The 21,026-nt window shown below is 39.6% G+C and overlaps 1 protein-coding gene across 1 annotated transcript in view; it reads left to right on the top strand.

The window, feature by feature from the left end:
- The window catches only part of RPS6KA6 (ribosomal protein S6 kinase A6), a 71,165-nt gene extending 56,133 nt beyond the window's left edge, over positions 1 to 15,032 (top strand). Inside the window, exons 18-22 of the mRNA XM_063431842.1 lie at positions 7,614 to 7,775; positions 8,276 to 8,352; positions 11,490 to 11,607; positions 11,889 to 12,029; positions 12,239 to 15,032. Coding sequence (XP_063287912.1) covers positions 7,614 to 7,775; positions 8,276 to 8,352; positions 11,490 to 11,607; positions 11,889 to 12,029; positions 12,239 to 12,364 — 624 coding nt within the window. The 3' untranslated portion in view covers positions 12,365 to 15,032. The remainder of the gene's footprint in view (positions 1 to 7,613; positions 7,776 to 8,275; positions 8,353 to 11,489; positions 11,608 to 11,888; positions 12,030 to 12,238) is intronic.
- Positions 15,033 to 21,026: the final 5,994 nt, after the last annotated feature.

The following is a 21,026-nucleotide window of genomic DNA, read 5'->3' as shown; positions in this document are numbered from 1 at the left end:
TCCCTGCAAATAGTTACTTAAAACTGTGACAAATTGCAAAAATTGCTGCAACTATAAGTGCACATCCTGCTTAGATATCACAGGAAGATGTTTTTTGTGTGGTTTTTTTCACTACTTGTCCAACTACTTATGCCATCTGGTAAGCAGTAGTTTCTCATATGCTTCATTTTCACTATGAACAATGGAAATGCTACAATTGGCTGAAAGAGGTCAATTTCTTCCTAGTCTGGGCAGAGCTCACTACATACATTTATACATTTATTCACTAAAGTCCAAATAGGACCCATGACTAGAGATGTCCCGAATAGTTCCTGGTGAACATAGCTTATTCGCGTTCGCCACGGATGGCGAACATATGCGATGTTCGGTCCACCCCCTATTCATCTTCATTGAGTACACTTTGACCATGTACCTCACATTCAGCAGACACATTCCAGCCAATCAGCAGCAGACCCTCCCTCCCAGACCGTCCACCTCCTGGACAGCATCAATTTTAGATTAATTCGGAAGCTGCATTTTTTTTTTTTTTTTTAGACAGAAGTGTGTTAAATTTGAGCATGCTAGGCTGAACGTGCGTATATCATGGCTAGTTGCACTGAGGGTATGAGTATATAGCAGTACATTGTTGTGAAAGATGGCTGTCATGTTTAGGGTGTAGCTTGCACGTTATCAACTGTGTATTTATATCAGCAGCTCCACCACTAGTTATAAATCAAGTGTGAGTCGCCCCATGAGATGAGACTAGTGAATAACATAATACATGAACGGTTAAGGTAAAGGCATGTAAGGAACTACGACAAACTCTTTAGGAGGTGAAATAATGACATGTTTAAACGCTTGCTACTTTACGATTAGTTAATGTGCAGAGAGCAGTTCATGTGATCAAAGGCATGGTGTGGAGGATCGGCTATAGTGGGACATGCTTGGCAGGCTGCTGTTTACTGCTTGTGCTCATCCGATCCCTTCTGGGCGCCAGGTGCAGACCCTGGGAGTCCCTGGTACCTGGAACAACAAAGGCAAGTCTCTGGCTGAGTGCCGGGTTCGCGGCTTGAGGTGGTGGAAGCTTGTTTTGTCGGGTGGTCGAATCTGTCCCGGTGGTGCTTCACGTCCGGTGCGGGATTGTGGTGGCTTAAGGTGGAGGCGAGTGCTTGACGTGGGGCAGGCTCTGCATTTCTGTTTGTGCCTCCGGTCCCGTCTTTGACGCCTTTTGCGTTGGTGGATTTTAATGGGGACTGCTTCGCTTAGCTGTGGTGGAGCTTGTTGGGGCTTCCTGCTTGTTATTTGCTTCCAAAATTGATTAAAGAGTCTGTCCAGCTTAGACTCAATATCCTGCCATGCTTTGCTGGTACCAGGAGGACACGCGGCTGCCGCCATATTGGAAGAGTCGCAGATGAGTATGTCAGCCTGGGCGGCTGTGCTCTGTGCGTCCATTAGCTCCAGACAGCCTCTCGGCATCCCAGGATCGGAAGATCGTCCGCCTCTCCCGTCCGGTGAGCACCAGGCCACACTTGCCACGCGGATGTAAGTAAGACTCTTTCGAGTTGCTGACCGCTATTAAGCATGTCGAGTCGGTCAGGTAGGAGCAACATTGCTGGGTCATCCCCTTCTGGGGTGAAATTCGCTTGTTGATAGCTGCTTAAAGTGAGATCTTGAGGGAGCACACACGAAGTGCGTCTTTCCTCCATGACAGCTAGGCCCCGCCCCCCGGAAGCTGCATTCTTAGTGAGAGGAGGGACAGTGTAACTGCTTCTGATTTAATAGGGAAATTGATAGCTTGGCTAGTGTATTCAGTGTCCACTACAGTCCTGAAGGACTCATCTGATCTCTGCTGTAAGGACAGCACCCCAAAAAGCCCTTTTTAGGCTAGAACATCAGTCTTTTTTTTCTGTGTAATCTAATTGCAGTTGCCTGCCTTCCAGCGTGTGTGTCAGGCTCACAGCGTATACTGTGCCCATTTGCCCAGTGCCACCACTCATATCTGGTGTCACAATAGTATTTAAAAAAAAAAACAAAAAAAAAAACACTTTTTTGACTGTAATATAATAGCAGTCAGTTTCCTTCACATTTCAGGGCCTGTGCATTTCAGGGCCTGCCAGGGCACAGTGTCACACCAGTGCAACTCATATCTGGTGTAACAGTAGTGTACATTTAAAAATAAATACATTTGACTGTAATAGATTGAATAGCAGTTGTCTGCAAGCGTGTGTGTCAGGCCTACAGCGTTTACTCTGCCAACTTCTGCCAGTGCACAGTGCCACTCATATCTGTCACAATAGCTTGCATGCATAGTACCACTAATCGAAAAAAAATGACAGGCAGAGGCAGGCCACCCCGCAGGGTCCGTAGTGGTCGTGGTGCTGTGATTCCCTTTTGCCCTAGAATAATGCCCAGTGTTCAGAGGCCACGTACCCTGAACTCGAAAAGTTCTGAGGACATAGTTGACTGGCTAACACAGGACACCCAATCTTCTACAGCTTCCGCTCGGAACATCGACGCACCATCCTCCTCCAGCTTAGCTTCGGGCACCTCTCAAGTTACCACTCGCCCGCCTGCCGCCAACACTAGCACTACAGCCGCTTCACTTGATCTGTCAGAGGAGTTATTTACACATCAGTTGGAAGAAATGAGTGATGTGCAACCATTATTGCCAGAGGATGTTGATAACAGGGATATGTCTCAGTCAGGCAGCATTACACACATGGACGTACGGTGTGATGATGATGTTGTACCCGCTGCTGCTTCCTTTGCTGAGTCGTCAGATACAAGTGAAGCGGTTGATGATGACGATGCGTCCATGGATGTCACATGGGTGCCCACTAGAAGAAAAGAAGAACAGGGGGAAAGTTCAGATGGGGAGGAGGAGACGAGTTGGAAGCAGGGGGAGCTAGTGGCACAGTCAGACAGCATGCATCGGCACCCGGGGTCAGCCAGACAGCACGCCAATCAACGCATGCTGTTGCCACCACCAGCATGCCGTCATTGCATAGCTCAGCAGTGCGTCATTTTTTTTTTGGTGTGTCTGCCTCTGACAACAGTTTGCGGTTGTTTGCGGTGCGTTAAACGGGGAGTTTGGTCTGTCACTGTAAAGCGGGTGTAACCCTTACACTACCTGATCGATACAACATCATACCTGATGTTTTAAAGCACGTTATTCCAAACAATTTAGGAATGTTAGGTGATTTATGCCCTTTATGGATTAAAACCAGACTCTGCATCAACTATGTAATTTCCCATGGGAGTTTTGCCATGGATCCCCCTCCGGCATGCCACAGTCCAGGTGTTAGTCCCCTTGAAACAACTTTTCCATCACTATTGTGGCCAGAAAGAGTCCCTGTGGGTTTTAAAATTCGCCTGCCCATTGAAGTCTATGGCGGTTTGCCCGGTTCGCCCGTTCGCGAACATTTGCGGAAATTTGCATTCGCCATTTACGAACGGAAAATTTTATGTTCACAACATCTCTACCCATGACAAATGGGAGGGGAAACAGCCAGCTGTATACAGGGCCTTTTGTACTGCAAAATCCAGACATTGTTCATGATATTTAACAATGTCTAGATTTTACAATTTCAGCTACACCAAACACTGCTGGCCCGGGCCAGATTTAAAAATAATCTGAACTATTTGCCAGATGGTAGTTAAAGCCTATGGGGTTAAAAAAAAAAGCTCTAATACTACAGACTAAAGAAATTTTCATAATTCAGAGAGAAATTGAAGATCTATTCATTATAAATGTTAATAATATGAAAATGAAACAAATTGTATTATTTGGGTAATAGAGCAGATAAAATGACTAACCAACTTAAAAAACATAATTTTAAGAAATAGAATATTCAAAATAATTGAAGAGGATAAAGAATACACTAGTCCAGAAAATATAGGTCGAATGTTCAAAAAATTGTATTCAAAATTATAAAACATTTCAGATCTACTAAAAAATAGGGAACAAATAAGAAAATATCTACCGTATATACTCGAGTATAAGCCGACCCGAATATAAGCCGAGGCCCCTAATTTTATCCCAAAAAACTGGGAAAACTTATTGACTCGAGTATAAGACTAGGGTGGGAAATGCAGCAGCTACTGGTAAATTTCTAAATAAAATTAGATCCTAAAAAAAATATATTAATTGAATATTTATTTACAGTGTGTGTATAATGAATGCAGTGTGTGCGTATGTGTGTGTGTATGAGTGCAGCGTGTGTGTATGAGTGCAGTGTGTGAATGCAGTGTGTGCAGGGCCGGTGCAAGGATATTTGCCGCCGTAGGCAAAAAAAATTTTGCCGCCCCTCCCCCCCCCATATGTCCTGACTTCCCCTCCTCCTCCCTCAGTGGTCCTTACCTCCCCACCCCCGTGTTCCTTCACTCCCCCCACTAGTGGTCCTGACTCACCCCTCCCCTAGTGGTCCTTACCCTCCCCTCCCCTAGTGGTCCTTACTTCCCCTTCCCCTCCCATAGTGGTCCTTATCCCACCCCCTCCCTCTCATAGTGGTCCTTATCCCCCTTCTCCCTCCCATAGTGTTCCTTATCCCCCCCCATCCCTCCCATAGTGGTCCATATACTCCCTCCCATAATGGTCCTTATACCCCCCCCTCCCTCCCATAGTGGTCCTTATCCCACCCCCTCCCATAGTGGTCCTTATACCCCCCCTCCCTCCCATAGTGGTCCTTATCCCACCCCCTCCCATAGTGGTCCTTATACCCCCCCTCCCTCCCATAGTGGTCCTTATACCCCCCTCCCTCCAATAGTGGTCCTTATCCCCCCCCTCCCTCCCATAGTGGTCCTTATACCCCCCTCCCTCCCATAGTGGTCCTTATACCCCCCCTCCCTCCCATAGTGGTCCTTATACCCCCCCTCCCTCCCATAGTGGTCCTTATACCCCCCCTCCCTCCCATAGTGGTCCTTATACCCCCCCTCCCTCCCATAGTGGTCCTTACCCCCCCCCTCCCTCCCATAGTGGTCCTTATACCCCCCCCTCCCTCCCATAGTGGTCCTTATACCCCCCCCCTCCCTCCCATAGTGGTCCTTATACCCCCCCCTCCCTCCCATAGTGGTCCTTAACCCACCCCCTCCCTCCCATAGTGGTCCTTATACCCCCCCCCCCTCCCATAGTGGTCCTTATACCCCTTTTTTTTTATTATTAATTTTTTTTTATTATTTTATTTCTTATTTTATTTATATATTTTTTTTTCGTCCCCCCTCCCTGCTTGATATATGGCAGGGAGGGGGGGCTCTCCTTCCCTGGTGGTCCAGTGGCAGTTCAGTGGGGGGGAGAGGGGGGCTGGCAGAGCTGTACTTACCTGTCCTGCAGCTCCTGTCAGCTCTCTCCTCCTCTGCGCCGTCCGTTCTGCTCTTCTGTCAGCTCCCAGTGTAAATCTCGCGAGAGCCGCGGCTCTCGCGAGACTTACACTGGGAGCTGACCGAGGTGCTGAAAGGACGGCGCGGAGGAGGAGAGAGCTGACAGGAGCTGCAGGAAAGGTAAGTACAGCTCTGCCAGCCCCCCTCTCCCCCCAGTCTGTATTATGGCAATGCAAATTGCCATAATACAGACTCTGACTCGAGTATAAGCCGAGTTGGGGTTTTTCAGCCCAAAAAATGGGCTGAAAAACTCGGCTTATACTCGAGTATATACGGTAATTGATTCTAAAAAAAAAAAAAACAATTATCTGATGAACAGTCCAGCCACTTAGATGCTCCTATTGAGTATAAAGAAATTATGAGTGCAATTAGAACTGAGGCCTAATAAGGCATCCGTCCCTGATGGATTCCCTGTGGAATTTTATACAAAAATGTCGGACACCTTGTGCCCATATTTGATGGGCATATTTGATGAGGTCAGAGAATCCAATGATAACACAAGAAAAATAATTGGCTTATTAGATTAAGTAAATTCTAAGAAAATGCCATCATTATTTATATCTACAATTGAACGCTACAGCTTTAAGGTACAAATTTGGAACTCAGAAGATGCCCCACCGGATTTCTTTCCCCTTTGCCACTAGCTTACTTCTTTATAATAATGTTTTCATTGTTATCTATAATGTTACTGTAGTATCTTGTACTTGCAGCTTCATGCATTAATTAATAATCTGGCTGTTAGGATTTTATTGGCAAAATTCTAAATTGTAAATCACAACTGTTTCTTGTCCCCTCCCACTCCTCCCCCCCATGCTTGCCACTACTAGCAGTAAATACCTTGATATAACTGTTTATCTCTACTCCCTCCCTAGGCCTATTTTCAACACCATCCCTACTGCAAGCCTCTACAATTCTACTTGGCTCAACCCACTCACCCGCCTCTACATTGGGTTTCAATGTATCTATTTGTTTGTATTTTTATGTACTTCGTACACCAGCAGTATGAAAAATGTCGAATGATTAGGCAACAAAATTTCCTATTTGACAAAGCCCTGCTTCGTATTTATACTCTAATATAATAGACAGTGGTTCGGCTGTTCTGTTATCCCTGTTACGCGCACAACTTAATTTGATTTTGAGTTTAGTATGTATAAGTATGCAATGTCTTGTTGCATGTATTATGTCAAATTCTTAACTATATTGATCGTTTCCATGATAGTATGATTAATACTTGAATTCCAAAGATAAATTATTTGAATGAAATTGTCTGACATAATTAATGTCTAGGTCTCTGTTATGAAAGACTACTTGTTAAAAATAAATAAATTATTATTAAGAAAAAAAAGCCTATGGGGTCAATAAGATCCCCATTTTGCTATAAGGGAGGATTCAAAACTCATTGTGAACCTACCTGTAGCAGGTGGGGGCATGTCTACTAACTAGTTAAAACTATCAACTGCCATAGTTTGCATGATGCTAGAACGGCCTCATAGTACCCACACCCTTTATAACAATAACACTGTTCTTTTCATAGAATCTGGGTTAGGCTGCAGTTGCATGGATTATGTAATTGCAATGCAAAACCTTTGACAAAAAGGAAGACTAGCCAATATGATTAACCAACTCACTACTAATTTTCGTTGTCCTTTCCGAAGCAAAAATTTGCTACAGTGTAATAATTACTGTTGTAGTAACCAAATTAAGGTGGCACTGTGTTTTACTTTTCTTTGTTTTTCTTTGTTTTCTTTCTCTATACCCGAACTACTTCATAGCAGTGTAGTAATCTGGGTGCCATGTCTCCCGTGTTTTTTTTTTTTTTTTTTTTTTAATGCTGCAACTGAAGACATTGTCTTTCTGTAGGAACGGCAGTGTTTTCAGTGCATGGTTAACTTGCCTCTAGACAATCACTAGAGGCACTTCCGAGAAATAGCAGCGTAAAACTACACTATTTTAATCAGATGATGTCAGAGTGGCGTTTTGCTGTGCATGCACATTAGCCTCCTAATGCTTTTCTGTGGGAAAGCATTGGATTGGCTGAGATCTTCGATAAACTCACCTTTTTTTAACCCTGACAGTGGGAGCCTGGTAATCTTCATAGTGATTAGGGCATTATAATTTATACACATTTGTATTCCTAACACTATGGTGTTTCTTTAATGTAAAGCCACGCTGTGTCTAATTACTTGCTGCTTTAGATGTTCTGAGCATGTCAAGTGCTTTTTCTGTTTTACAAACCTTTTATGTTTATTCCTTCTCAGGTGGTTCATCGTGACCTTAAGCCTAGTAATATTCTGTATATGGACGATTCCAGTAATGCAGATTCAATAAGAATATGTGATTTTGGTTTCGCAAAGCAGCTGAGAGGAGATAATGGACTGCTCTTAACGCCGTGTTACACTGCCAACTTTGTGGCACCAGAGGTAATTTAATTCTTTCAAACCAAGTTTTGTTGTCCTTTTTTTTTTTTTTCTTCCAAGTTTGTGATTTTTAAATCTTAATTTCTTCTTTAGTTACTTAACTGTTTCAAAACAACAGAATGTTGAATTAGCCATTATGGTTAATGGATATGAAGGTCACATGAATGAGAGATAATAGACCAGATAGAGGGTCTAGATCAGACAGATTAAATGGAAGTTTTTTGGAAAATAAGAAATCAAAAAGTGGCTTACATTTATTTGAGGCATGGGGTGCATAGCTAGCACAAACAAGTGTTTCTTTAAGTATATTTGCAACAAGTATAATATACAGTCCATTGTGCTCGCTCCGTTTCTGAATTTTTTTTTTCTACTATGTTGAATATTTTGTTAATTTTATGCACCTACATGTTTATAGCAGGGCACTTTTAAAGTAGTTGCTTCAGCACCATTGATGTTTCTAAGAAGTATTTTCTTACCCATCCTGTAACAATGTTCTGTTTCAGGTACTCATGAGGCAGGGTTATGACGCTGCGTGTGATATTTGGAGCCTGGGTGTCCTCCTCTATACCATGCTTGCAGGGTAAGAATTCACAGCTTCCGTTGTATAATCTAGTCCTATGAAAGATCTGTGATGAAGCCCTAGTGTAATTTGCCTCCAATATAGGCATAAATGCATGTTATATGATTTGTGAGTGTAGTAGTTTCCCATATTTCTTTGCTGCTTGTAGGTGTGTTTGGTAGAAGCCCGATACAAGTGTGACACAGATATGTCATAATGTTACATTAATGATTTTTGTTAATTGTATTTGAAGAGTTTCTGGATTTTTTTTTTTTTTTGGGGGGGGGTGTGGGGGGCTAAATGTTAAATATGACTTCATCCATTGCAGTTTAATGGCAAAGTTATGCATGTGTAGTCATACATACCAAAGGTTTAATGTATTTAAGATGTACTATAAATGCACCCAACAGCACAACGATTAAAATAGCAAAAGTTTTCACAATAAGTTCTCGACAAAGTAAGCCAAATAAAGGACCTGGCAGGTACTACTTTTTGATAAGCTTGATGCTCTTGCTGAGCCCCAAGAGTTCCTGCAGTAAAGCAGAGGAAATAAAATGTATGTAATAGCAGATGATCCAAGTGTGAGCCTAAATGTCTGCTTGACAACTTACTATGAAATTAAGAGTTAAAAGACTGAGCTCCATGCTAACAGCAAGGTAACTAATAATAAGGGGCACAAAAAGAATGTCATGACTGAGGAGGTGTATAAATAAAAAAAAAGAGAGGAATACCGCACTTATTAAAATCTTGGTGCAAACAGACCTGGGGTTGGCTATCCCTCCTGTGATAGTTTAACACAAATTGTACTCCAGGATCAATTTAGCAGGTTTATTGGAACAGAGGGCAACGTTTCGATCTCACAAGGGATCGAAACATTGCATTCTGTTCCCATAAACCTTCTGAATTGATCTTTGAGTGCCTGGACTACAATTTTTGTTAAACTATGACTGAGGAGGTGTGATTGAGTAGGGGACTGTGCAACCCTTTTAAAGCCAGACACTGCAGTACCCAGGTTATGCTGGAGGTATCGATGAGCACAGCTTCAACTGGTAAATTGACAGAAAAATGGGCCTTGTGGGTATTATTCCACCCACCAAAATATTTGAATATAAATGAGTGGAGTGTGAAAAAAGAATGGAACACAAAAGCACTTTAAAAAATTAAGAGACTCTCTCAATGTAAAGGACCCCAAACACAGATTTCTAATAATTTAAAGGTAAGTGAAATGAAATTAAGAGAACATTTATTTTCATGTCGTACATAGACAGTAAGATCAAGATAACATCCACAATAGTGACGGTTCCTCTTTAAAGAGGGTTGAAAAGAAAATCTGAGTTTCAAGCAATGGCATCTGCTCCGCTACATGCCCAGGCCACGACTGCATGGGGGTCATATTTATCGTGGTGCTGTTTTGGAGCAAAGTTTTAAAGATTTATCACCATTGTTGCCACAAGAAGCCTTGACAAATACAGCCCTTGGATTAACTTCTGGAATAAAGTTAATATTGGTGCATTGGCCATGTACCCTATATTGTTAAAGATCAGAGAGGGAAAAACATAATATAGTAGTTTAAAGTCAACTAGCACACATCCCTGTTCAACTGCTATCTTCCAGGTTGACAATCCTGACATGCATCTTGTCATGGGTAGATGCCAATACAAGTACTTGTCACTAGATGGATAGTAGGATAGTAAATTTAGATGATAAAGACCGAATGATATCATTGGAAAATAAGGATCTTCAGAAAAAGAATTTGAGTTATAAAGTGTCTCTGTTGCTGCTTTGGACAGAATCCATTGAAATGAGACAATAGATTTTGTTTTTTTCTAGGGAAACAAACTCAAAATTCTCTTCTCTTTTATGAGATCACTGTTTAGTGTTTGGATAAATCAATGGAGTTTAGTCACTAATCTAAATATAATCTAGCTGAAAAGAAATAATAAAACAAAACCAAAAAACATTAAAATTAATGGATATAATCAATTGTGAAATCTTGCATGAGAAAGTTAAATCTATTTACAGAGAAATGGCTCAAGGGCACTCCAGCACAAAAGTGTTAGAAAACATTTAATTTGGTTGCTAACTGCTTGTATACATTATATTGGAACATTTGACGTTATTGTTGCTTAGTGATATTGGGCTTAGCCTTGGAAAAAGAATAGATGAGATTCTGCTTTCTGCAGTAATATTTTATATAAGCAAGCGTTTAGCATTATGGACACCAAACAATCAAATAACTTAATGCTCCTCATTTGAGGACAGCATTTAAATTAATGTACGGTATATTAATCTATGGATCTGCCTTTATTCAAACAAGCAGATTGTTTTCAGATGCTTTACTGCTTGGTGGGTAACTGACAATGTGCGGTGTGGTGCCCCTTATCTCAGGGTGGCACTGGGCTATAGCTGCCTTGGCTTGCAAAGATTAATGTATATTACATTTTTAAGTCAGCCATGCTGTTTGCAGCTGCTACGGTTTATCAAGTCCCTTTGCGTTAGTGCAATTCTCTTACCCCATTGTCAATCTCTTCACAGTAATCATAGTAGAAGCAAATCGCAGTTGTTGCCTGGGAGTGTAACTCCCAACAAGTCTCGTACAGTTGGGGTGTGTATGAACGTTAACCATAGCTTCTGAAAACGTATTTCAAATGTACCCAACGCTAAATCATTTACTAGGGGAGACATTCCACTATAAAATATATCTAGACACTATCATGTGTATATAGTTAGAGAGATTAGTATAAAAGCAATCTAAATATTTATTTTTTATTTTTTCTTACAATCCTGGAAACTATGGCCAATAATAAAAAAAAGAAAATAAATTTAGAGCCGCTCTGGTTGCTACTAATGTTTGGCAGTCTTATTCTGGAGCTAACACTCTAGAGAAGGGATTCCCACCCATGTTCTTAAAGCACACCAACAGTTCGGGATGTGGGCTTTTCCTAATTGTGTTTTAACTATTACAAAAGATGGTCTACTGGTGTGCCTATAGGACTCTGTTGGGAACCTCTGCTCTAGACTGTGTTTAGTCAGCCCATAGAGAAGCTGGAAGACTATTACATTCACTGTTCCAAATGCACCTTCAAATATTTATTTTAGTCTTATTGTAGAGATTTTTTTTTTTTGTTCTGTTTCATAATTTTCTTTCTAATTTTTAGGTACACACCTTTCGCCAATGGGCCGAATGACACCCCAGAAGAAATCTTACGGAGGATAGGAAGTGGAAACTTTTCATTGAGCGGAGGAAACTGGGACACTGTTTCAGATCTTGCAAAGGTAGAGTAAAATACAGGAAAGCATAATTGCTGAGAAATGTATGCCAACAGATTTTGGAGACCATTTGAACTGAAATCTTGTTGTGCACTTCTGGCTCACATTTGTTTCATTACATTTGATACACATCCTACTTTTAAGTGGGAAGTATGTGTGTATTTTAATGTATCTCTTGATTATTTTATAGCAGCAGACCTTAAAGTGTGAGCTGACATCACAAAAGGTGTGGGTGCAAAGTTCACTGTGTTCGTGCAATGAGTTGAATTTTGTTTCTTGGTTCCTAGGATTTGTTATCACACATGCTTCACGTCGATCCACATCAACGATATACAGCAGAGAAAGTATTAAAACATTCCTGGATTGCGTGTAGGGACCAGCTTCCTCACTACCAGCTAAACCGACAGGATGCCCCTCATCTTGTTAAGGTGACAATTCTTGTTTATTGAAAGAAAATAACTTTCTCTGTAAAATGTCAATCACAGTACAGTGGTGAACACTTGTCTTTCTAGCATAGAATAAGACCAGAAATACTAACTAAAAAAAAAATTGTCACCAAAATAACGTTAGGAACCTTCTGATAAAATAAGTGTAGTTAATTTGTGCTTATAGTCATAATATTTTTTTACCCCCACAGGGAGCTATGGCGGCAACGTATTCTGCACTGAATCACAAGACATTTCAGCCCGTTTTAGAGCCTGTTGCAGCATCAAATTTAGCTCAGCGTCGGAGTATGAAAAAGAGAACTTCAACGGACATGTAAATAAATCCGTGCATCGTGGCCAAACTGAAGCTAAAGAAGTCTTCTGTCCAGCCTGTGGTTGAACGGCAATTAGTCTTTATCAATATTACTTGAATATTGCGTACAAGTCTCTCATGGAACATTATTTTTATTTTTTTTGTGGGTTCATTCTGTGCTTTTTTTGTAGTTTTTATTTGTCTTTGAAGTCTTTTTTGTCGCTGATTTAATTTAAATATCTGGGTACTTCATCGAAATGTCAAAGTTTCTGTGCATCAAATACTATCTGCTCATTTGCTACTGCTGAAAAGATGCTTAATCTCCTGGAACCTGCTGCACCTCAAATGCTTCAAAACGTGCTGTATATTTCTGCTTTATTTTTTTTATATTTCACTTTTCATTCACATTGTTGGGACTGATTCCATATCAAGCTAGAATTGGAAAGAGAAAAAACTTCTGATCCAAGTACTTAGTAGCTTAGCATTGTGTTGCACATCTTTGCTATCTACTTTAATATTGAGCAGGTTGGCTTTAGATCGCCCCAGTAGTTAGTGCTACTACAACTTTAGATGGTGATACAAGTATCGACCCCGCTGAGCGTGGCCTATCATCTGTTTTCCTTACGTACTGGAGTCATGTGTTCAATGTCGGAGCGTTTGGTGTAAAGACTAAAATATCACTGTGGATGTCTTGTGGATGTTGTCTTTTACAAATCCAATGGTTAAAAATGGTCCCTGCATTTTGTGAAAGCTTCCCTTCCCCTCCTAAAAAGTCACTAAAGTCTCTGCTTCTCTGAATATATATGCTGTTCTAAACCAGGCTGTGGTGAATGAAATAATTCACCTGGTTAGCTTGCCCATATGACCCTGGCATTAAGTGAGGGTATTCTGCAGAAGAACTTGCTTTTCGGAGGCTTCATGTATTAAAGTAACTTATCTTGGGTGGAGCTGTATATAAACATGTTGTATTATGTTTTGTACCTATTGTACAAATTGCTCAATATTTGTTTTGTTGGATATTTTTTTTTTTTAATTATTTGTTTTGATTTATTTTGTTTGTTTGTTTTTTTTCGTTCTATTCAAGGTACCATACAATGATTTTTACCAAGTAGGTAAAATTATATTTTTATAGAACTAATTATTATTCTTATTGTTATCTAAAAAACAAAAAAAAACAAAATAAAATTCAAGAATCTGGCTTGCAAGTGTGAACTTTTGCTAGCCAAACCTGTCTGTGCATGAAGAAGAAAAATATGCTGGTTATGGAAATATAATTTGTAAAAGAAAAAAAACAACAATGTAAAATCGCTCACTTGTAAGTTATATATGACAAATATGGTTATGGAAATGAAATAGAGCCTCATTCTGAATACACAGATATTTTCTTTTTGCTAGGAAAAATGTTTGTGTCTGTCTGGTTCAATGCACTCATTAGAGAGGGCTGTGTTCAGCTCATATAGGAGACAACCTATTATAAAGACTGGAGCTTTAATGACACTCTAAAATGGTCTATTGTCATGTGCCATAGTCTGCCTCTTTCTTTTCTTCATTAGATAGAATAGCACTATTTGGACGTTCTGTGGCTTTATTCCACAAGTATATCTTTAACTCATTAAGTGTGATCTTGCATCTTGTGCCTGAAACTTTTAATAAGTCATGCCAATCTTTGAACTTTTTGACAATCCTAACTTGGTGATTGATTGACTCAATTTTAGCTCATAACAAATATATTTCTTGTTTTGGAATCAACACATGACCATTACTTGGCCAGATAGATGGGGCAATCCTTAATTCTCTGGGCTGGTGCTTTGAGAAACTTGAAATACAGTAATGGGAGCCGCAGCACCTTACTTTTATTATCAATGTAGTTGATTGTGCAGTTGCCAACATTTCAACCCACTGTCAGGTCCACCTGTCCACTGGTGGCATAAGTCTCCTTAATTATGAACATCTGGTCTTCTGGTCCTATTTTATTTACTTGAGGGTTTTAAAAGAATCTTGGGGGGCCCTACACCTAGAACGTTGTCTAGATGTGCTTAATTCCCTATTATATCTGCTCATGGTACACTTATAATCTGCACATCATTGCATTGAAATTGGCCAGAACTCATTTGTTTTGATTCTATAATCTGCAGGACCCTCTCTAACTATAAACAAGTCTCACATGGGCAATATCTGGGACGTATTGATCAAAATACACCACAAGGCAAACGGGAGATCTCAATGCGTGCAATTAACCCTGGTGACTGCATACTTCTGCTACGCTGCAAGCCATATTACATGACCGTAAAATTTATATTCCTAAAAAATGTTCCCTCTATCTAAACACTTGATGTTTAGGTAAGTCAGTAATAGCTAAATATTAGCAGTCCGTTTTGTGAGTGTTTTTCACGTGTGCAGTATCTATGTATTTATGCAACCGTTTTTATATACTCCATGTAAGTAGAAAGTAGCCACACCTGATGGTAATGTTTGTATGTATTTACAATATAGAAATATTGTTCCCCATCTAGTTTATTTGAATGTTTAGGGGCCAAATCTGTCAACATATGTTCTGTATGATTTAAAATACTTGAAAGATATTAAGGGCTGTTCTCGTATGTAAGCATGAGATATTGAAAGATGTTTGATATTTCTGTGCACCTTCTAAAAACTGTGAGATAAAAAAAAGCTTTCATTGGTCATGCTTGTATTTTTTTCTGTGATCAGACTGCTTCTAGAGACTCAAACAGATTGAAATTAGTAAAAGTACCAAAATTCTGTGATTTTTTTTTTAATTTTTTTTTCTTCTTACATTTTATTAAATGTGTGTATATTACATCAAAAACAATGACAAAGTATATTACGTACTCATTTTCAAGCCCCATAATTTACAGGGATGACATCACCCTTGCAAACTATAGGGTTTGTAAACTTTACTGAATGGGGTCTTGTAGGCTTAAAACTCTTGCATAACTCTCTTATTTACCCCTCTAAAAAAAAAAAAAAAAAAGTTTTAAATTGTACTTTTTGCAAGGGCATTCTTCAGATTAATACAATTTCTACTATCTTTAAAAGTTACAAAAATAAATGTGTGGAGGACGAGCAGGTTTGTAGTCAGGATTATCAGGTAGCAGCTGGTAGTAAAATTTTGCAGCAATTTCTGCCAATTCAACTGCTGTGGAATAAAGTGCTTTTCATTTCAGTAAAATAAAGTATTTTTAAAAGAACATAAAAAAAAAAAGTAATGCACTTTAAAAGACACAAAACTAAAACCGTAAAGTGTGTTGTTGGAAAATATCCCTGGGTTCTAGAGACCCACATAAACCATTTGTCTTTCGTTGTTTATGATGTAAACTGAACTTTGTGAGGTCATTCTATTCCCATTATGTTTGCAAGCAGGGCCTTCAACACCTGCTCGAAGTAAAAAAAACTAATTGTTGAACATACACGATTCTACTTTAGTAGCATGTGCATTTATATTTTAGTTACATTATGCACACCTTCTTTAATGGTAATTTTGTTTTTGCCAACATTTCCCCTTTGTTGTACGATGCTTATTGTAGAAACACAGCACAAGTAATGCAAATGAATCTTTCGTGAGGAACCTATATACATATTATATATTTTTTTTCTCCCATAATGGTTATGTTTTTACAGCATTACCTCCAAAAGTAAATGTTATGGGTCCTCATAAAGGATATTTTAAGGGGTGACTTTTCTGTTGAGGCAGGACATTTCATTTATCTGTTATCTTCCTGTGTCATTGGCTTTTTAAAGGAGCCCTGGCACCACCCTCCCCCTAGTGTCAGTAGTCAAATTATTTTAGAACAGATTGGGTTGCTGGGTACTGATCCACTATGGCCTAAAGTAGAGCTGGAAGCTTTCTCTGAGCTAAGCAGAAATTAGCTCATTGGCTAAGTGATCACCTGGCTCTCTCTGCCAATGAGCTAGTGCTGTGCTGCAGGGCCTAGCTCAGAAGGGCCAGCAGGAGCTCCTATGAAGGAGGTCGCTAAACACATTCTTGGTAAGAAGACCATCATTCAAGTATGGTTTGACTACATACAATGGGGGAAGGAGAGGTAGTGAGGGCACTCCAGCCTCATAACTACTACAGGATGCTGTAGTGGTTATGGTATGTTCCTTAACTAGCTGGCCCATTTGTTCACTGGTATAGTACAAGTAAGCAGTATTTAATTTTATTGTTTAGTTTTTATTACATATTTTAATGGTATGAGCAGTTACATTGGAAAATGGCTTGATTCACTATAATCTTCTAATTTATCTAAAGTATTTGGTTCTGTGTGTATTTTATATTTCCTTTTTTCCATGTTTATTCATCACGAAAGTGCAAGATCATGTAAACTAAATCTATTTTAATGTTGAATTGACTCATATGTACGTCAGCCAGAACAATAACAACATTCTCACCTCCCAGTTGTATACAGAACAAACTCATACTTCTAATAATGGCCTCTATAGTGGACTGATAGCTAACTATAACTCTTGTGTCTGTGTATTCCTAAACCATGATTTTCCTCCAGCTTGCAGGAGAATGTTTACAAACATCTCCTGTGCCTAATCAGCCTTAAAGGACCACTCTAGTGCCAGGAAAGCATACTCGTTTTCCTGGCACTAGAGTGCCCTGAGGGTGCCCCCACCCTCAGGGACCCCCTCCCGCCCGGCTCTGGAAAGGGGAAAGGGGTAAAAACTTACCTTTTTCCAGCGCTGGGCGGGGAGCTCTCCTCCTCCTCTCCGCCTCCGTTCCTCCCCGTCGGCTGAATGCGCACGCGCGGCAAGAGCTGCGCGCGCATTCAGCCGGTCACATAGGAAAGCATTCATAATGCTTTCCTATGGACGCTTGCGTGCTCTCACTGTGATTTTCACAGTGAGAATCACGCAAGCGCCTCTAGCGGCTGTCAGTGAGACAGCCACTAGAGGAAATAGGGGAAGGCTTAACTAATTGATAAACATAGCAGTTTCTCTGAAACTGCTATGTTTATAAAACAATTAGTTAACTCTAGCTGGACCTGGCACCCAGACCACTTCATTAAGCTGAAGTGGTCTGGGTGCCTAGAGTGGTCCTTTAACTTGTGTCAATTCCTCTTCCTTTGGTTCCACATGAGCTCCTCATCCTGCCCAGCTGAATGCCTTAGTAGAATCCCATGCAGGTAAATTCCAGTGATCAAGGCAACGTGTTATGGCACATGGGTCTTGCTACGTCAGCCCTGTTTAACCACATTCTTTTAAAAGAGTCTCTTCAACTATAGCAGTTTTCCAATATCCCAACATGTAAAATACTTTTTGTTTTATTTCCCTCCTCTTCCATAACTAGTTGTCGTTTTTTTTTGTTTTCTCTTCTCATTGTAAACCTAGTCTGTATCACAATGTGGTTTATTCTCTAAACCTTTCATTGTAATTGAAAACCATATTGCAAAATTTAGTCCCATGCCGTTCTAGTCATAGCAAGCCCATTTTTACATTTTTTTGTGTGTGCAAATTTTGATTTTCAGTTTGGTACAGTTCTAGGTTTACTGAACAAACTCTGTGTTCACAAGCGTGGACCCATGTATATGTTCTGATCTCATTACATATTGAAATTTTTTGTTTTATTAAATATTACCTCTGTAAATTCACAGTTAAACGGATGGATGCGTAAACACAATTGGCTTATCTGATCGGTCTGCCTGCGAGCGCCCGAAATACATAGTTTCAAAAAATTGGAATGCAGAAAGTAACTTTTTCTTCTTTAACATACTATTGACCATATTGTTGAGTTATAGCTGCACAAATAAATTGCTTACTAAGCCTTTAAGAAGTTTCTAATCATAGATGAGTTAAGTGGGAACTTAGGCTAGTATTTATTACATTGTTAATACAATAGAAAGGGTCTATTTGCATCATTTTCATTTCCTAAAATGTTATCCAAGTATTCTCTAGATTAGGGACAGCCAACACGCGGATACCTAGCTATGGTGCCAGAGCACAACAAAAGTTGTTATACGTAACTGTTCAAGCACTACCTGTTGGGTATTCCTGATCTAGAAGGATGGAATCCATCCCTAACCAATATGTAACCAGGTTGACCATTAAAGCCTCCATTCAATTGAGTTATCAAGTTGGTACCCATCTGTCATGTGACCGCTCATATCACTGGAACATTTATGGATGGCAGTCCCAAAGTTCTGGCAAGTTGACGGCTCTCTTGATGACTTGAAAGGGCATTATGTAAAACTGGTGGTGCAATTACATGTTGTCTTAGGTACTTCAACTGACACAATGTTCACATACTGTATTGACCACTCCTCCTGTACTCATATTGTGCATTTTGTATCATAATGTATTTATTTTTGATTTTTAGTTTTGTTTTATTTTTAGAATGTTAAAGATGTTTCTTTTAAAGCTATGTATATATGGTCATTAAAATTTGCATTACACTACGTTTTTCTTGTACAGCTGCTTTTACTGTTTACTGTTTTTATTCCAGTGATGCCGGAAGTTTTTAAAAATAAAATAAAAAATGGAATCTGCTTTGAAATAAAAAAATGTTAAAAAAAAAAATACACACTTTTAAAGTGGCCCTTTTAAATACTCTAAAGTAAAACTGCCTATTCTTAAAACTATGTCTTGTATATTTTATGCTGCACAAACATACATTTAAAATGCATCCAACATTAACCCTGGCTTTATGTTCTGTTTAAAATGATCTAATTCTCTAACAAGGTAAGAGCCATTGCATTTTTTTTTTTTTTTTATATTATTCTTTCAGGCCAAAAGATTTAGCAGTGCTAAAATGCTGACAATCATCAGTTAACACATCCCCACACCAAATTATATTATGTTTATTTTATTAATTTTATTTGGATTCCCTTCTGATTTTTATAATCCTTGGTGGTTGGATATTAAACAAACAGACTTTACATACATGTCATGGCTCGGTCATTCTTATATGTATAGATCAAAACCACTTTTTTTTTGGTTTCCTCTCTGCAAAGTGATGGGATCTTAGTCCAGGATGTGGAGAGCCTTTACTTACATACACTGATAGTCATATAGGAGGGTTCAATCAGTCTATCTACTTGCTGATTGGAATAGTCAAGCTGGATGTGTGAATTGTTAAACCAAACTGTGATCTGATGGCTGCCTGAATAATACAGGATACAAACTTATGTCATAATTGCTACTTTTCCAGTCACTGGACCACTTGGGACCTGGTAAGCTACCAGAATGCACCATGACAAATGGTGGCATATTTGGTATCAAATGAGCCAAGTTTGTGTCCTAGATTTGGATGAGTTTTGCAAGTTCGTTATTCACTTTCCCAGCTCACCGTTAAGGTTATTTTGGAGGTTTAAAATTATAAAGAATTCATAACTGCAAAAAAGTAGCAATAAACCAATGATATACCACTCTGGTAAAATAAATACAAAATATGGCATTATTAGAAGACTGATGCAGAGCAATGTGAAGAAATTACCCTTTTTATTCATTATTTCTTCAGTCTCCATTCGGTAAATGTAACTACCGAACAAAGACCACCCCCTGGCTCATTAAACTTCAAAGCCTGGTTCAATTAAACCCTCTACGTGTGCGGCCAGCGTTCGTACTACCGAACGCCACGTGGCTGAGAAAACCGCGGCCATCTTTTTTCAGACGAACAAAGGCAGCGAGAATTGGTCGTCGAGTGTCTGGAACTAAAATCGGACACTCGACTTCCCGAACGCTGGATCTATATGTACCGATTAGCTAGAAGAGCGCTATTCGGTACGGTTGTGCATACAAATGAGGGGAACAATCGCTGCTAGGAGCCAGGGTGATCCATTCGGTACTTTTAGTTTTTCTCCTTTTAATGAAGTGACAGGCAAAACCACTCAACCTTGTGACACTATTTTGGGCAGCCCACTCACGGTGAACCGGTCACAGAAGACTTCCATAGTTTTTGAGAACCCCTGAACCGATCTGGGTGAAATTTGAACATGTTGTTCACCCAGATCGGGGCTATCAGGGTACATATTTGTGGGGATACCTCATTTATAAAGGGGTGTTCCAGATATTGGGGAAAACTGTGATTTTTCTGCCTGGAGATAATAAAGTTATTACTTTATCAGACTTGATTATCTCCAGGGCTAGGGGAGGGAATTGTATGTTTGTGCTGGGTGTGTTTTATGATTTTACTGTACGTGATTGGTTATACTGTGTCCCTCCCTGTGGGATGTCCCCTTGCATGGGGACTTGCATAAAGCCTGTGTGTGATAATTAAAGCCAGTTCACTTTGTACCCTTCTTCTTGACTTCAGCTGATGTTTTGGGATTCGTATGCTTTACTAAGGGAATTATCTTGTAAAACTATTTGTATTTCGTATGGATTTCGTCTAATTTAACTACCGAACGGAGAGCTATACATACTAGGCTCTGGCGGTTCGGGAGGAAATTACCGAAGGAGGTTTAAATACACTTGGTTTCCTTACAAGCAATAACATTGAAAAAATGTTCTTTAAACAACTTGTAATACAAAAGCTATTATAAGCTGTGAATATATATATATATATATATATATTACCCCAGAAGTGATAAAATAGATAATACACTTTTCTCAAGCAATTTTAAAAATATTTGTCTACACATTATAGATGCAATAAGGGTTACTATAGATCAACATCAATAGCTGTAGCTCCTGTTGTCCATACTTGTTACACAAACTGCCCTTTA

Source organism: Pelobates fuscus, chromosome 9 (genome assembly GCF_036172605.1).
Source record: "Pelobates fuscus isolate aPelFus1 chromosome 9, aPelFus1.pri, whole genome shotgun sequence".
Lineage (NCBI taxonomy): Eukaryota > Metazoa > Chordata > Amphibia > Anura > Pelobatidae > Pelobates > Pelobates fuscus.
This window is presented reverse-complemented; position numbering and strand designations above follow the sequence as displayed.